Source organism: Cicer arietinum, chromosome 7 (assembly GCF_000331145.2).
Source record: "Cicer arietinum cultivar CDC Frontier isolate Library 1 chromosome 7, Cicar.CDCFrontier_v2.0, whole genome shotgun sequence".
Classification (NCBI taxonomy): Eukaryota; Viridiplantae; Streptophyta; class Magnoliopsida; order Fabales; family Fabaceae; genus Cicer; species Cicer arietinum.
Window position 1 is genome coordinate 7090011 of NC_021166.2, and position 15804 is coordinate 7105814.

Sequence of the window (15804 nt, forward strand, 5' to 3'; positions counted from 1 at the left end):
ATAGAATGAAAATGGAAAAAAGAGGGAAACTAGGAAGGGTGTTGATTACTTTAGGAATGTCGATGGTAACAGTGCAGTGGAGGAGGGTAAATGCCTAAATGGTAGGTGTGTCCTCTATCACTATTCTTTTGGATTTTTCTTCTGCTTAATTTCATTCGGTGAAATGTGAATGGAAACACGATGGTATAGAGTACACCTACTCCTTTCTCGCCTTATCTTAAAAGGATGCAAATCTATTCAACAACAAAAATAAAAGGTGAAAGTGTAATAATAGTTTGACATTTCTTTAAAAAAATAAATAAAGGTGCAAATAAATGAGATTCATTTTGATATAACTTAAACATAGGTAGAAAGAAATAAACTCAGCTCTTTTATGTGATATAATGATTATCATAATATAAAAATATTTTACATTGTTAATACATATCAATATATATTATTTTCTTTATAGAATGTTCAAATATATTTTTTAATTATATATTTTTTAATATATTATTAATTAATCATAATTATTTAATTATTTTTTTCTTCAATTTATAGGGTCAAAGTGTCTATGAGATGAAATTGAATTTTGGTTTTTTGATTGTTTTGCAGTATAAATCAAGCAATACTACATAAATAGGAAAATAAGTGGTGAAGATGATAGCTTATTAGTATAAAAGAAGAAAGAAAATAAATTGAAAACAGGGAGTTATATGAGTCCCTAATACAGGAAAAATGAGTTACATATAGATTTTTGTCGTTGTTGATGTGCTAAATGTAATGGGAACACCCATATAAATATATCAATTGGCCCAAATTTACAAAATAATAATTTCTTATATTTTATAATAATAATTGCAAATGTTGAATTAAATATATTATTATTTATATTTTTAATTATTTTTAATTATCCGAACAAAATTGAGGTTATACAAAATTATTAATGGAGTAGCAATAATTTAAGTTTGAGGTGGGGTAGAAAAAAATAAAAAGCAGAAAACTATTGAAAGTTAGTTGTTTTATTAATTCATAAATAATAATATTTGTCATAAATTATTTTGAATAAAACAATATTTCTACTTTCTGGTACTATCACTTAGTGATGAATTGTCAAAGTCATAGTATGAAGGTAAAATTATAAGTATGATGTCTAACTCTAAGTTGTAAATCTATCATAAATGATCCACATTTACCTTGACTTAATTACAATCTTTAAACACCTTTAAAAACGCATGTGCATTTTAGATTCTGAGCTCTTTAATAAATTTTCAAGTTTATAGTAGAATGATTTATGTTATATTATTTGATTGACAGTTTCAGAACCGCTTTAAATACTCAAAAAGTTTGGTGAGAGGTAAATATTGGATAAATTTTCTGAATTTTCAATTATTTGTTCTCATGTGGAAGTGATTTATGACATTATAATATTTGCTGACACATTTGTTGTTTTGACAATGAGATAAGTTAACAAAAAAGTTTGAATTATTGTTTGAAGTACAACTAAAACTTTTGAAATGTTTTTTCTTTTAGGATAAACAACAAATTAAGTTTGGAGTTTTGGCGAGTCTTCCTCAATTCTTCTTTTTAAGTCTTTTATTAATTAGTTTTAACCAAATCTTTCTTTTATTCCAAATAATTTTTAGAGTCGTCATTTAAATAAATAAAAAAGGAAAATTGGCTTTTTCTTGATTCATCTTGAGCGTTTTGCTCCTAATCCTCGCTAATCAGACAAATTATTGCATTGTAACTTTTTTTTTTTTTTTTATTTAATACAATATTCATTTAAAGTATATCACACTTAAAGAAGACATGGAAGATTCCTAATAACCTTAGAAAGTTCTTCTAGCCCAAAAATACCTTGTATTGAAGTCTTTAGCGCAATAAAAATGTTTCATGAGGATTATACCATGCACCCCCACACCTAAACTTGTCACCCCTTCAAGACACATGAAAATATAATTTTATCCTTTTAACTATTTATAATAAGTTTCAAAATTGATTGTTTCAGAAGTTTTAAATGTTAGAAATAAGAATTACATTTCGAAAATTTAGAAAGTTTCGAAAGTTTTCAAATCTAGAAAGTTTTGTAGGTTTCTAAATCTAGAAATTTTCGAAATAAGGATTACACTTCGAAAATTTGGAAAGTTTCAAAAGTTTTTAAATATGGAAAATTTCAAAATTTTCTTATTTCGAAAGTTTTGAATTGTTTGAAAGTTTCCAAAATTCTGAAAATTGTCATTTCGAAATTTTGGAAGCTTTCAAATCTTTTAGAAAGAGGAGCGAAAAAATGATAAGTTAAAAAAGTTGAAGGATTTATAAGGAGTAAAATTATATTTTCGCATTGATGGAATGAGTGACAGATTTAAATGTGAGAGTGCACGGTAAAATTATCATATTTCATTGGCTAATGGAGATATAATTAAGCGAGAGGTATTTATTCTTTTACTTAATTTTTCAAATTCATTTGGTTAAACTATTTAATGAAGAAATTATTTATAAGTTTTGATAGTACTAACAACTTACAAGATCTTGTGTGTAAGTTATTTTAAAAATCCCCCTTAAAGCCAACTTAATCATTTTTGTGTATTTCGAATTCCACAAGTGATCTAATTGTTCAATTATCATTAAAACAGTCAGTCCTTATTTGCCTTTGTTTGGGTTTACTTTTACTTTGTCAAATGAAATTCTTTTAAAACATAACTATTTTTTGCATCAAATGAAAAATTAAATTAAATTTGAGACTCTTAATTTGAGTGTAGATTTAGATGAAGATGCACCATTATGAATATAATGTTTGTGGACATAACAAGGATACAAGTGTTGTAATATAGGAAAATATGTTTGTATTATAGTATAGGTAAACAATATTCAATTATCGAAGGATATTGAGATTATGGAAGAGATGTGACGTCCACTAATACATCGAATAAATTATAATATTACTTGTTGCTAAATCTAAAAAAACTACTATTGTTTAAGCCCAAGAGACTTAGCAAATTAATTCAGTCGTTCAGATATCAAGATCATTTTTTACTTATGATAATATTATATTGTTCTCTCGAAAGAATATTTTAAGGTTTATGAATTATATGATGTTAATAATGTAAATATTATTAGTAGATAGTTTGATACATTAGAATACAATAACTTGTTTAAGTCTATTTTTTTCTTCTTGAATTTCTATACTTTATTTATTTTTATTTTACTATACCTTGTATTTGTTTTTATTCATCAAATAATTTTAATCTCTGCTTTTCAAACAAAATTATTGATATTAAAAAAATTTAATTACCTCAACAAATTACATTTCCTCTTAAAATTCTCTCATCCAAATAAACTTTAACCAACTAAAGAAACAAAATTCACTTTCTTCAACGACCCTAAAAACTTCCTCGAACCCAACACATACCTCATAAGTTATAATCATTATGTGTTATGGATTCTATTTTGTTGTTCTAAAAATGGTCTTCTCACTTTATTTTTTCAAAGTTAGCAATTGTGTATTTTGACTGTAATTAGTTTGTATATTGAGTTAGATTCATAAGAAACGTCAACGAAGAGTATTAGAGTATTTTTCTATAAATTTTGGTTCACTTGAAATTTTGTGAGAAGGGCTTATTATATTGGGTAGAAATTTTGTTGTTGACTAGAGTAAACAAAAATTGAAAAGTTATTTTTCCAACTAAAACAATAAAATAAATGAAAATAACGTCTTTATATTGCATGAAATTACAACAAGATAGTTAGCTTCAATCTTGATGTGTACATATCTTAAAATTATAATTTGACCTATAAAAGAAGCTTTTATTTTTCTTCCTAAAGGGATATTTTTTAATATGGAAAGTCAATTTAAAATAACAACCAAAATAAAGAGGATAGTATTAGAGTTTTCTCACTTTTTCTATTTTATATGTGTAAAATTAGTTTTAATATATTAAATATAATTAATTGTTTTAAATTCTAGTTCAACCGATAAATACCGATATTGTTATGATTGACGTCTTTCGATTCAAATTAAAAATTAATTACGATAAAATTTATCATCTCTTATAATATATATAATTGATAAATTTTAAGATATTATTACTTATTTTGTGTATATTTTGAAAATATATATTAATTATAAGGTACGAAAAGTTGTGTTATTTTAAGTTTAATAAAAAATTACACTATGTAGTATCCCAATCACCGTACATTTGCATCCCTACCACGTTACCAAACATACTAATAAGTGATGATATCTTGTGTAATGTGTTAATCTTCTTTTATAGTGGTTGGTTGATGACCACTTTATCTGTCATTTTCCATCTAGAATCACTCTCTAAAATATCTTACCTATGACTTATGGAACATACTCTCTCTGTCGGTCTCCATAATACCTACTTGGCATGGCAAACAATAACTTTTTGACGCCTAAAAATAAACTCTTAATTAAGTGAGACCTAAATTTGTAATATATTTAAATTAAACAAAATGAAAACTAGCACATATTCATAATATCGAAGCAAAACATAATAATGCAAGTCATATATAACCACCCAAGTGTAAAGTAAACTTTTGTCAAAAACAAAATATCTATGCAAAGTAAATTAAACTAGCTGGTGACTTAGTGTTGGTGAGACCTTTTTTTTATGTTTGACCAACCCCCTTGCTTTAGGGGAATCACCCCTTGAACCGGGCAACTAATAGCTACGAAGCCTCATTGTAGGAAAGTCTGATGTTTTTTTTTTTTTTTTTATGCTTTTTATTCGTGTAAATGAAATTATATGTGATTTTATATAGAAAAAGTCTCTTCTTCATAAACTATTATTCATTGTTTTACTTATAAAGCTAAATTATAATATAAAAACAATCATATTCTTAAAATAAAAAATAAATTATAAATAAAAATATAAATTGTATATTTTAATGATATTTTATTTAAAATTTTAAATATATTTAAATTTAAATCTAAATAAAATCTCTTAAAAATATTTAAATATATTATTCTCATTAAAATTTTCATACAAAGGGGTAGCAGCTAACTATATGTTTGTGTATTTCCAACTAAAAGTTTCATAAAATGGTCATATAAAAGTCTACTTACACTAGACAACATAATTTACCTTGCAATATGTTAACATGACAGAGTCAATTATCTTTTTCCTGTTTATATAATGAATATCATGATTCATCTGCAATGCACACTAACACTAGAAATATTTAATATGGTGGTTTGGTTTGCTTCACATGTCACTTCACTTATGAATCATGGCTTTGGAATTGCACAAAGAGGGAGACCGTTGTTCAGGTGAAGGGTAAACATAACCTTATAAGTCACATTTTGTGTTCCATTTTTCAATTTAAATCTAAAGAAATAAAGAAGAGTCATTGCTATTATTTTCATTTGTCTGAATGCAAAGTCCTTCCCTAAACACATACGAGGTCCGGCCTGCAATGATACACAAAAGTTAAATATCATAATGATAAACAAAAAATATTTACGTAACAAATAAATTTAAAATAAAACAAATTATAGTTCGAATTACATGGAATGCTATGAATTTGAAAGGTGATTCGGGTTGAAAAATTCCATTATTAAGCCATCTTTCAGGACGAAATTCCTCAGCATCGTCACCCCAAATAGAAGACATTCGACCCATAGCGTAGGACAGGTAGTTAACTCCATCACCCTTTTCAAGTTTGTGGCCGTCAGGAAGAACATCAGAGGTCTCTGTTGTTCTTCCATCCTTGCATAAATAGTATCATAACAAAGACATAAGAATCTAATAGGTCATATTGTCGGTGCATGTTTATCTTAACATGGAAATATTTAGATTATAATGACATGAAAGGAAAGCCTTAGAAAACAAATTTGTTGAAAACTCAAATACATTGATATTTCCTAGATTTATACAAGTTAATTATAGTTGAAGAGTTCAAGTAATGTCCTCTCCACTACACTCTTTTTTATTTGTAAACTTTAAATGTATCTTACTACTCTCTCAACTTTAAGAACGTAAATTCATATAGATAATACTTTCCTAAAAATTAGTCAATTAGGTAGGAAAACCTTTGATATATTAGCTTTAATTTTGAAGTAAGACTCTAAAATGTAATACTCCTACCAGATTAACATATATATATTGCCCAAAGATAAAAATCAAATCATAAGCACAAACTGAATTAGTAGCATGTGACATAATAACATCCCAATATAAAAAAAATCTATCAGACAAGGACAATAATTCAAGATGGTTTTGAGAAAAGTCATGGAAAGTACCACAGGGACTACTGGGTACAATCTCAATGTCTCTGTGAGTGTTGCATGAAGATAATGCATTTTATCAAGGACGACATCTGTTAAATTGGTAACAAACTCATCAATGTTGTGTTCACTTGTATGGCTACAGGTGACATCTTTTACTTCTTGCACAATCTTATCCTCTACAAGAGGGTTCTTGCATAGCATGTAGAAGAACCATGAAAGAGGGTTTGCAGTTGTGTCTTTTCCAGCTATCATAAAGCTAAGAATTATATCCCTTAAATATTTATCAGTCATATTTATTTGGCCCTTCTTGCTCTCCATCAAAAATCTTGATAGTATGTCTTCTTTAACATTCTGAAAAACAAAGCAATCGTTTTTATGCTTAATTAATCTAGAAAATGTTAAAGTAGAGTAATAGTTTGAGAGTGATTGACATAATATTAATTAGATAATACAATGATAAAAATATAATGATTGACATAATATTAATTATTATTTTACAAATATGATAATTATTTTAGTATGCGAAATAAAGTTCATTCATAATGAAAAATAAACAAAACTAAAGAGACCTCTACAAGAGGGTTCTTGCATAGCATGGAGAAGAACCATGAAAGAGTGTTTGCAGTTGTGTCTTTTCCAGCTATCATAAAGCTAAGAATTATATCCCTTAAATATTTATCAGTCATATTTATTTGGCCCTTCTTGCTCTCCATCAAAAATCTTGATAGTATGTCTTCTTTAACATTCTGAAAAACAAAGCAATCGTTTTTATGCTTAATTAATCTAGAAAATGTTAAAGTAGAGTAATAGTTTGAGAGTGATTGACATAATATTAATTAGATAATACAATGATAAAAATATAATGATTGACATAATATTAATTATTATTTTACAAATATGATAATTATTTTAGTATGCGAAATAAAGTTCATTCATAATGAAAAATAAACAAAACTAAAGAGAAACATAAGAATTTGATTAACTCACTGAATCTTGCTGAATTTCCAATTCCAATTGTGCCTTTTTGGTCTTTATTACACCATTGACAAAATCATCAATCAATTTCACATTGTGCTTAAGTTTAGCCTCACCACCAATGTTAAGAAATCTCTTAAGGCTCCAAATTGGATCAACATAGCGCCAATAAGTTAAAGCATTTGATTCATCAAAGGCCTTCATGAATTCAGTCCCCTCTTTACTTGATCCCTCTAAGCAATTCAATTCTGTTCCAAATCCAACTTTGAATATGGAGTCCAAAGCACTTCTCATTAGCAAGTCCTAAGAAAATAAGAAAGTTGATATACATCATGCTTTGAATTGTATGATATAATATGATATTAATGTCAACAACTCAAGAGAAAAATTGTTAAAGTAACTCGTCTGTTACATATTGTAAAGTCAGCATACTTGTTTAACTTTTTTTTGTGATTCCATTAATCTGTAAAAAGCAGTAATTGATCTTAAGTGAATAACGAATTTCAGTGATAAAGAAATTGAATGGAAGTACTAAAGTTTAAACTATTACTGAAACAATTATTGATTAGATTTTACTTATACCTTAACTGAAATGTAGTTTATCAAAATTGTTTAGAGGGTTAAAATAAAATAAAAAAACTAACCCATATAATACTAAGCTTAGTTAAGTTGTTTATGCATTCAAACAAAATACATAATAATTTAATTAATGATGAAATATGTTTTTGGACATCTTTTGTATAAATTAAAAATTTACAAGCAGAAATCTCTATATCATGGACTAAAAAGACTTAAAATTAAAGCTTCCTCAACAAAAATTCAAATATTTTTTAGGAAAGTATAATAAGTACTCACTTGCATATCAAAAACAAGACCCTCACGAGAAAATTCTGAAATAACTCTAACCAATTTGGCAGCATTTTTTCTAAACACAGAGCAACTAAAATCTCTAAGAACTCTTGTGGAGAATTCATAGCTGGCAACCTTCCTTTGCTGCTTCCACTTATCACCATCAACAACAAAAATCCCCTCACCAAAAAGATCAGTCATAACATCTTTGTTGTACTTACCTTTGGAATATTTATCAAAATTGGTTTTCAATATATGTTCAATATTTCTCACATCTATGGTGTACAACTCACTATGATTTAGAGCAAGAAGCCTATAAGTTGGATGAGTTTTTGCCATTTGAGCATGGTAATCATGGAGTTTCTTGAAGTAGAAAAGTTGGTTAAACACTGTGCCTTTCACAGGTGCATATTTTGGGTCACCTATGGATTTTCCCTTGAAGATGATTATCATGATGAAACATATGGCTAGGAAAATAGCAAGAAAAGAGAAGGATATGAAAGTCAACATGGTGTGCAAAACTTCCATTTTTTGTTCTGTGTTTTTTCAGAGGCTATGGATTTTGATCAAAGAAAAAGTAGCTTGTAAGTTATATCCGATAAAATTTTGGACCATCCATGCTCTAGACAAAATGACACCTAATAAATACTTTTAAGGTACTTTTCAACTGCCAGTGATATATAATATATAACAATTAAATATACAATGTAATTCAATAATTTTTAAAATTAGTTTTCTTTTATTTATCAATTTAAAATTGGTTTTTTATCACGTGATTTTCTAATGAATATTTAGAGAATATGTGATTAAAATTAATTTTCTTGCAGTAATTTCATGGAGAGCGGAGTAACCATCAACAACAGTAAACTACCACCAAAAACTATATCTAATTAAAAATAAAAAATAATTACAAAGACTAAAAACAATAGAATACACTAAATTTAATAATTAAATAAAATAAATGAATATAAATATAATAACTCCTAGTACAATTATTCCTCCTTTCGCACCTGTTTACCTTCTGTCTCTCTCTCTCTCTGTGACTGGGATCTCTTTGGCCTTCAAGGTACAATTTTGTGAACTGGGTTTTGTTTCACATCCAAATTAAGCTCACTCCATGCATCTATTTTCTATTGTCTTCTTCTTCTTCTTTGTTTCACTCCTATCTATCTACAATCTTTTCCTTAATACATGTGATGTCAAAATCTTTACTTGGTTTTGTATGTAGGAAGAATAAGCATTGTAGATTTATACACAAAATGTGTTTATTAAACAAAAAGAAAAAAGAACTTTGTCATTAGTTCAGTGTGTGTGTGTGTGGTTATTTTGACTTCCACATGATTTTTATGCTGAGTATTCATATTCATTGCATGCAAATTACAGAAATCAAGCATTTTTGTTGATTATTATTTTTAATGGACATTAGTAAAAAAAATTGCTGATAAAGGAACTTCGATTTTAATGTGATTCTAACAAGACTGAACTATGCATAAAGATATTTTGTGATTACATTCCCTTTTTTGTCACCACTCATCATGTTTTCCATTAAAGGAAATTCTGTAATAAAAGTAGATTCAACTTTTGAATAGGCCAAGATGACAGATGCAAGATCATCATCATCCAGGAACCTCCCTGATTTCAAGAAATCTGTTAAATTGAAGTATGTTAAGCTTGGTTATCACTATTTAATCACCCATGGAATGTACCTTTTTCTTTCCCCACTTTTGATCTTGATTGCTGCTCAACTCTCCACTTTTTCAATTCAAGACATTTATGATCTTTGGGAGCATCTACAATACAATTTGATATCTGTCATTGTTTGTACAACTCTACTTGTTTTTCTATCAACACTCTACTTTTTTACTCGTTCTCAACCGGTGTACCTTGTCAATTTCGCCTGTTACAAGCCTGAGGAATCGCGGAAGTGCACGAAAAGGATGTTTATGGACCAGTCCCGATTTATTGGTACTTTTACGGAGGAAAATCTCAAATTCCAGCAAAAGATTCTTGAGAGATCTGGCCTTGGGGAATCAACTTATCTTCCTGAGGCTGTCCTCAATTTTCCTCCTAACCCTTCAATGAAAGAAGCTAGAAAAGAAGCTGAGACTGTGATGTTTGGTGCTATTGATGAGCTATTCGGTAAGACTTCTGTGAAGCCTAAAGATATTGGAATTTTGATTGTAAATTGTAGCCTTTTCAACCCAACTCCGTCGCTCTCTGCGATGATTGTCAATCATTATAAGCTTCGCGGAAATATAAAGAGCTACAACCTAGGTGGGATGGGTTGCAGTGCGGGACTGATCTCAATTGATCTTGCTAAAGATCTTCTTCAGGTCAATCCGAACTCGTATGCATTGGTCATTAGCATGGAGAATATCACACTGAATTGGTATTTTGGAAATGATCGGTCGAAACTTGTTTCTAATTGTTTATTTCGTATGGGAGGAGCTGCAGTTCTTCTTTCCAACAAAAGCTCAGACAGAAGAAGATCGAAATACCGATTGGTCACTGCTGTTCGCACTAACAAGGCTTCTGATGAAAAGTGCTTTAGCTGTGTGACCCAAGAAGAAGATGCCACTGGCAAGATTGGTGTTACTTTGTCGAAAGATCTTATGGCAGTTGCTGGCGATGCTTTAAAAACCAATATCACTACACTCGGGCCTCTTGTACTTCCAACATCCGAGCAGCTTCTATTCTTCACCACATTGATTGGGAAGAAGCTTTTCAAGATGAAGATCAAACCTTATATTCCAGATTTCAAGCTAGCTTTTGAACATTTTTGCATCCACGCCGGAGGCAGAGCTGTTTTGGATGAACTGGAGAAGAACTTGCAGTTATCTCCTTGGCATATGGAGCCATCGAGGATGACGCTTTATCGTTTCGGAAACACGTCTAGCAGTTCACTTTGGTATGAAATGGCTTACACAGAAGCGAAAGGGAGGATCAGGAAGGGAGATAGAACATGGCAAATAGCATTTGGTTCTGGATTCAAGTGTAACAGTGCAGTGTGGAAGGCTCTTAGGACCATCAACCCCGCCAAGGAGAAAAGCCCTTGGATCGATGAGATTGACCAGTTTCCTGTCGATGTTCCAAAGGTATCTACCATCTAATCGACGGGATTGTAAGTAGTTGTGTATCAGCTTTAGTTGTAGCTGTTGGATTGATGAAATTCTCTTTCCGAGTTAGTGTGATTGATTACTATTTTCAGAATTCAGATTTTTAGGAATTTTATTCTGCTTTCTGGTGTGTACAAGTACTACTGGATAGTATTTTTAGGGGCAATTTTTGTTGAATCCAACTTTGTCGTGGACTGGTGTCTGAACTTGTGATTGATTTGCTGTGAGGTGTATTTTCCAGGAAATGTATTTATTGACTGGTATGTGGATTGTGTTGGTGAAATGGATAGAATCTGAAATGCAATTCCAGAACTTAACTGTGATTTTTTATTTTTGAAATGATCTTAATCGGAATTGAACATTTCCATTCCGATTCTTTAGCGTGTTAATGCTTAAAGTTTAATTCTGAAATCATTATGTTCTTAATAATTTATATATGCATCTCTGCACAATTTTAAGCTGCATGAGGTGCTTTTCAGCTGCATAACAGTCTTCTACCAGTCATTTTAAATATACAGAGTTCTTACATTAAGATACTGCATTATTGTATGCTCTTACATTTGGTTGTATCCTTCTTTCTCAAGCAAATAAACATTTCATTGTTCTACTTCCTCAGCTGTGCACTGCCTGATACTTGCGTGTTCGATGCAATCCCAACTTGAGGGAACCTGGTTCTTGTGAAGCACAAATGCAAGCAAAATAGACACTCGGAATTTTGAAATGGAGTATTCCTGTTTCTGATGAGCCAGCTGTTCTAAGCTAACATAGCAGAAACATTTTTAGAAACCCAGATCTTTTTTTTTTTTTAAATCCTTTCTTTTGGCAGGTACTACTTATCATGTTAAAAATCAGAGAGCAAGAAGAACATAGAATTAAAGAAGAAAATTTGGTTTTTAATTTTCAAATGAACCCTCATTAATGAATTTTATCTTAAGGTGGAATTATTTGGAATTTGGATTGTTGTGTTTTCCTTACCTCATAGTTGAACTTCAAAACAATTAGGGACTGTTTTCTATAATTATTTGAAAGGATTGATAGCAAAAATATATATACCAATCATTAACATTACTTCATAACCAAACACTAAACTGTCGCTAATCATTCCAGTCACCCTCTTGAATTTATTGCAGTAAGAAAAAGACTATAAGATGAAAACCAAACATTTTGCATTCCAAGTTAGTGTTTTAAATTCAACTTAGTTTTATCCAACGATTCAAAATGTTGAGTGTAAGAAATCTGGATGACTCTATCCGTCCTTTGTTGCAGTGTAAGATATGTATTAGAACCTTCTACCATCCCATGGAAATTACAATACTACCATCACTACCACTTTATTTTTATCGTGGTGTTGTCCGCGTATAGGACCACCTTCATGGTTTAATTTAACTTTAAAGAATAAACATATACTGAGAGAGGTTAACTCAGTTCAATAAATCTTAGTTATCTCAAGAAGTTAGTCTTTGCAATTCTGCTGAGCTCATGTCATTCCTTGAGTTACCAAAAAATAAATATGAAATGATGAAATAGTAATAAAAAAAATGACACCATCCCTAGCTGAAATTAGTAATAGTACCATATTAATTAAGTAGATAAACAAAATATCAGATTTATCCACAATCAACAGCATCCTTTAACCATAAATAAGAGATCCTACAGTTAAGTGATAGCTAACAAATCCACAATTAGTAGAGACATAAATTTTCCATCAGGCAACTATAATAATCCATTAGTAATCTACTCCTTGGAAGACTTGTTGATAAGAGATTTGTGAATATGAGGAATTACACCTCCTCCAGCAATTGTTCCCTTTATCAGAGTATCCAGTTCTTCATCACCTCGGATTGCAAGTTGTAAATGTCTCGGAGTAATACGTTTAACCTTGAGATCCTTGCTAGCATTACCGGCCAGTTCCAATACTTCAGCAGTCAGATACTCCAAGATGGCAGCAGAGTAGACAGCAGCTGTTGCCCCAACTCTTCCATGAGCTGTGGTTCTTGACTTCAAAAGCCGGTGGATTCGCCCAACTGGGAACTGCATATTACATTACATAAGAAAGAATCTCCCATAAGAAATTAACACGCAACTTGCAAGTAAGTTGCCTGAGATATCAATAATTAATGTACTACTATAAAGAAAATATGCCTGCACAATTTAGCTGACATACTTAACACTATCAGTAAAACACATTGAGGAAGTACTAATCATAACTTTTGAGATTCAAAGATCCAACAAAATCTCATAACTTTTCATAATTTGTTTTGCTGAATTTCCATAAATAATTTCCCATCTACAAAGTCCATACTATTGTACAGGGAGGGTAAATTCTTAAAAACAAAGAAAAAGCCTAAACTTTACAATTTGTGATCTACCCAATAAGAGAATTGTCCCCCAAGGTGTAGCACAGCTGCATGGGTTGGAATATTGAAGGAGTATTGAAAAAGGGGCTCAGAGTTTGATTCTTATTGCTAACAAATTCACCCTCTCGCGTCCAACTAACATAACCACTAATTTACTAACATTTGCCTATACCCACTAATTCAGTTGTTTGAATTGATAAACGCACGGTATCAAAACGGAGTACAAATGTCACGGTAGCTAGCTAGACATCAAATTTAAAACCTAATAAAGGGGTCATAGAAAACGGTGTCGTGAAAGTAAAAAGGGTTAGGGTTTAGATTATGGAGGGTGAAGAAGGAATGAATAGAGAGAGAGAGAGAGAGAGAGATCTGACCTGAAGACCAGCACGAGAAGAACGAGAAATGGGTTTCTTCTTGTCTTTGTCCTTGTCTTTGTTGGCTGTTATCAAACCCTTTGCCCCTTTGCCCGACATCTTTTTCCCGCCAAAAACAACCTCTGCCGCTCTCCAACCAAACAAACTCAGTGAAGGATCTTAATCCTATTTTCTTCTACAGCCCCTTTTTTCTTCTACCCTTGTTCTTTGTGTTAAATTACATGCTCTACCTATATTTATATCTCAACTTTTCACCCGCGCGTACGTTACTGTAATTTGTCACTTGCTCGTAACTCCTTCGTATTCGGACCGGACGTATCTCCCCATTCTCTCCGTTGCTTTCCGAAAAATTAAAGAAAATTCTGCTTTATAAGGATTTCGACTTTCGAGCCCATTTGTTACATTTTTGTTTTTTTTTTTTTTTTAAATCAAAAACCTTTAAGAGTTTTGGTTTGTTGGATTAAATATATTTTTAATTTTTTAAAAATTATCATTTTTTTTGTTTAGTTTTTTATCTTTATTTCTAGTCTTTTCTTTCAAGTTTTTAAAGATTTTTTTTAAAGATTAATAGTATCAATTTTTTATAATGTTTTTTTAAAATAGAAAAACAATTAATATTAAAAAATTGATAATTTTTTATTAAAGCTAAAAATAAAATTTTAAAATTTACAAAAACTAAAAATATATTTCATCCTTATTTATTTATAAGGTTAAGAGTTTGTGTTATGTGATTTTGTGGCATGATGTAATAAGGTATCTATTTTGTGTCTAATCATAAAATGTATTTTAGTGGAATAGAAATCAAAGTATGGTTTGCACTTTTTTATAAACAAAATGTTACTAATTTAATAGTTAGAATAATTTTTCTAGGTTTTGAATTCGGAGTTTTCCTTTTAGAATTCCTTTGGTCTCTTGATTAAAATTTTGTATAAATTTTTATTAAAAATAAAAAAATTGTATAAATCATGTTCTAATTTAATGAACTTATATATTTAAATTTACGACGTTGAAAAATTTATATTTAAATTTATCATTAATTAAATATATTTTATTTCATCTAAGAATAAAATTATTTGCAAGAGAATTTTCTCAAAACTAAAAGATATGATTTCTTATACAATTAAGAAAGAAATTTAAAAATTATATAAAAATGAAAACTTCTTTAACCATTAAAAAAATGTCCATAAAAAGGTCCTAATTTGAGAAATAATTGAGAATATAATTTAGTATCCTTAGTGTATTTTATATTTTTCTCTTTTTTGTTTATTAAATTTATATTTATTCGGTCATAGAAAAAAAGTCCTTCATGTAATGTAAATTAATTAGTTGATTGAATTGAAGTCTAAACTAATATATATCTTTCTCTTTAAACAATATATATATATATATATATATATATATATATAATTTTTATATACTAATTTAATATTTTATTTTTTATATATATTTTTTCTTATGAAATTATTATTTTATTATATCAATTACACTATCACATTATTTTATTTATTTATTTATTTTTCACTTAAAAGATTTAAATATTTAAAAAGTGATGAGTGTTCATCAGTTTTATTAAATAAAGTATTATTTTTTCATTGTTAGTTTAAAATTATTTATTATAAATAAAGTAATTAAAAATAATTTATTTTATTGAATTAATCATCTTAATTATTTATGAATTTTATATTTATAATATTATAAATTAAATAATATTTAAAAAATGATATATATAATAATTTTTGAAGAATTGAATAAAATATAAACTTAAAATTGTAAATCAAATAAATTTTCAAAGAAAATATTTTGTCAGTGACGTGAGATCTGACGAGGGTTGATAGAATGTGATTCTGAGCAGCAATGAAGTGAGGAAATAATCGGCCTGTTTGGCTCTTTCCTTCTACATT

General features: G+C 29.1%; 5 protein-coding genes across 7 annotated transcripts in view; 2 read left to right on the plus strand and 3 right to left on the minus strand.

The window, feature by feature from the left end:
- LOC101496257 (uncharacterized) overlaps positions 1-219 on the minus strand; it is a 3354-nt gene extending 3135 nt beyond the window's left edge. Inside the window, exon 1 of one of the 2 annotated variants that reach the window (XM_004508485.4) lies at positions 50-219. The gene's annotated coding sequence lies outside the window, so the exon portion shown is untranslated. Of the gene's footprint in view, positions 1-12 lie in introns of both variants that reach the window. The other variant, XM_073363355.1, reaches the window with a different exon arrangement.
- A 4777-nt stretch (positions 220-4996) lies between these two features.
- Positions 4997-8680, minus strand: LOC101496803 (cytochrome P450 704C1-like). The gene is made up of 5 exons (XM_004508486.4): positions 8063-8680; positions 7220-7510; positions 6245-6583; positions 5511-5711; positions 4997-5413 (listed from the first exon to the last, which is right to left on the minus strand). The coding sequence occupies exons 1-5, from the start codon at positions 8582-8584 to the stop codon at positions 5231-5233; spliced, it is 1536 nt and encodes a 511-aa protein (XP_004508543.1). The 5' UTR covers positions 8585-8680; the 3' UTR covers positions 4997-5230.
- A 336-nt stretch (positions 8681-9016) lies between these two features.
- On the plus strand, positions 9017-12060 carry LOC101497122 (3-ketoacyl-CoA synthase 11). 2 transcript variants are annotated; one of them, XM_027337007.2, is made up of 3 exons: positions 9017-9122; positions 9646-11151; positions 11789-12060. In XM_027337007.2, exons 1-3 carry the CDS (start codon positions 9018-9020, stop codon positions 11801-11803), a joined length of 1626 nt encoding a protein of 541 aa, XP_027192808.2. In that variant the 5' UTR covers position 9017; the 3' UTR covers positions 11804-12060. The 2 variants fall into 2 exon arrangements, with proteins under 2 accessions (XP_027192808.2, XP_073219574.1); XM_073363473.1 differs by lacking the exon at positions 11789-12060 and having other exon boundaries at positions 9964-11489.
- A 663-nt stretch (positions 12061-12723) lies between these two features.
- LOC101497893 (probable histone H2A variant 3) lies at positions 12724-14236 on the minus strand. The gene is made up of 2 exons (XM_004508490.3): positions 13904-14236; positions 12724-13203 (listed from the first exon to the last, which is right to left on the minus strand). The coding sequence occupies exons 1-2, from the start codon at positions 14000-14002 to the stop codon at positions 12907-12909; spliced, it is 396 nt and encodes a 131-aa protein (XP_004508547.1). The 5' UTR covers positions 14003-14236; the 3' UTR covers positions 12724-12906.
- Positions 14237-15713: 1477 nt separating this feature from the next.
- LOC101498214 (GDP-fucose transporter 1) overlaps positions 15714-15804 on the plus strand; it is a 1476-nt gene continuing 1385 nt past the window's right edge. Inside the window, exon 1 of the mRNA XM_004508491.4 lies at positions 15714-15804. This exon is cut by the window's right edge and continues 1385 nt beyond it. The gene's annotated coding sequence lies outside the window, so the exon portion shown is untranslated.

Coding starts and splice junctions, on each gene's coding strand:
- LOC101497122 (XM_027337007.2), top strand. CDS start 9,018: ATGAATATAAATATAATAACTCCTAGTACAATTATTCCTCCTTTCGCA. Junction 9,123..9,645: donor GGATCTCTTTGGCCTTCAAG/GTACAATTTTGT, acceptor ACTTTTGAATAG/GCCAAGATGACAGATGCAAG.
- LOC101496803 (XM_004508486.4), bottom strand. CDS start 8,584: ATGGAAGTTTTGCACACCATGTTGACTTTCATATCCTTCTCTTTTCTT. Junction 7,511..8,062: donor GTCTTGTTTTTGATATGCAA/GTGAGTACTTAT, acceptor TTATTTTCTTAG/GACTTGCTAATGAGAAGTGC. Junction 5,712..6,244: donor TGTACCCAGTAGTCCCTGTG/GTACTTTCCATG, acceptor TATTTATGCAAG/GATGGAAGAACAACAGAGAC.
- LOC101497893 (XM_004508490.3), bottom strand. CDS start 14,002: ATGTCGGGCAAAGGGGCAAAGGGTTTGATAACAGCCAACAAAGACAAG. Junction 13,204..13,903: donor CTTCTCGTGCTGGTCTTCAG/GTCAGATCTCTC, acceptor TGTAATATGCAG/TTCCCAGTTGGGCGAATCCA.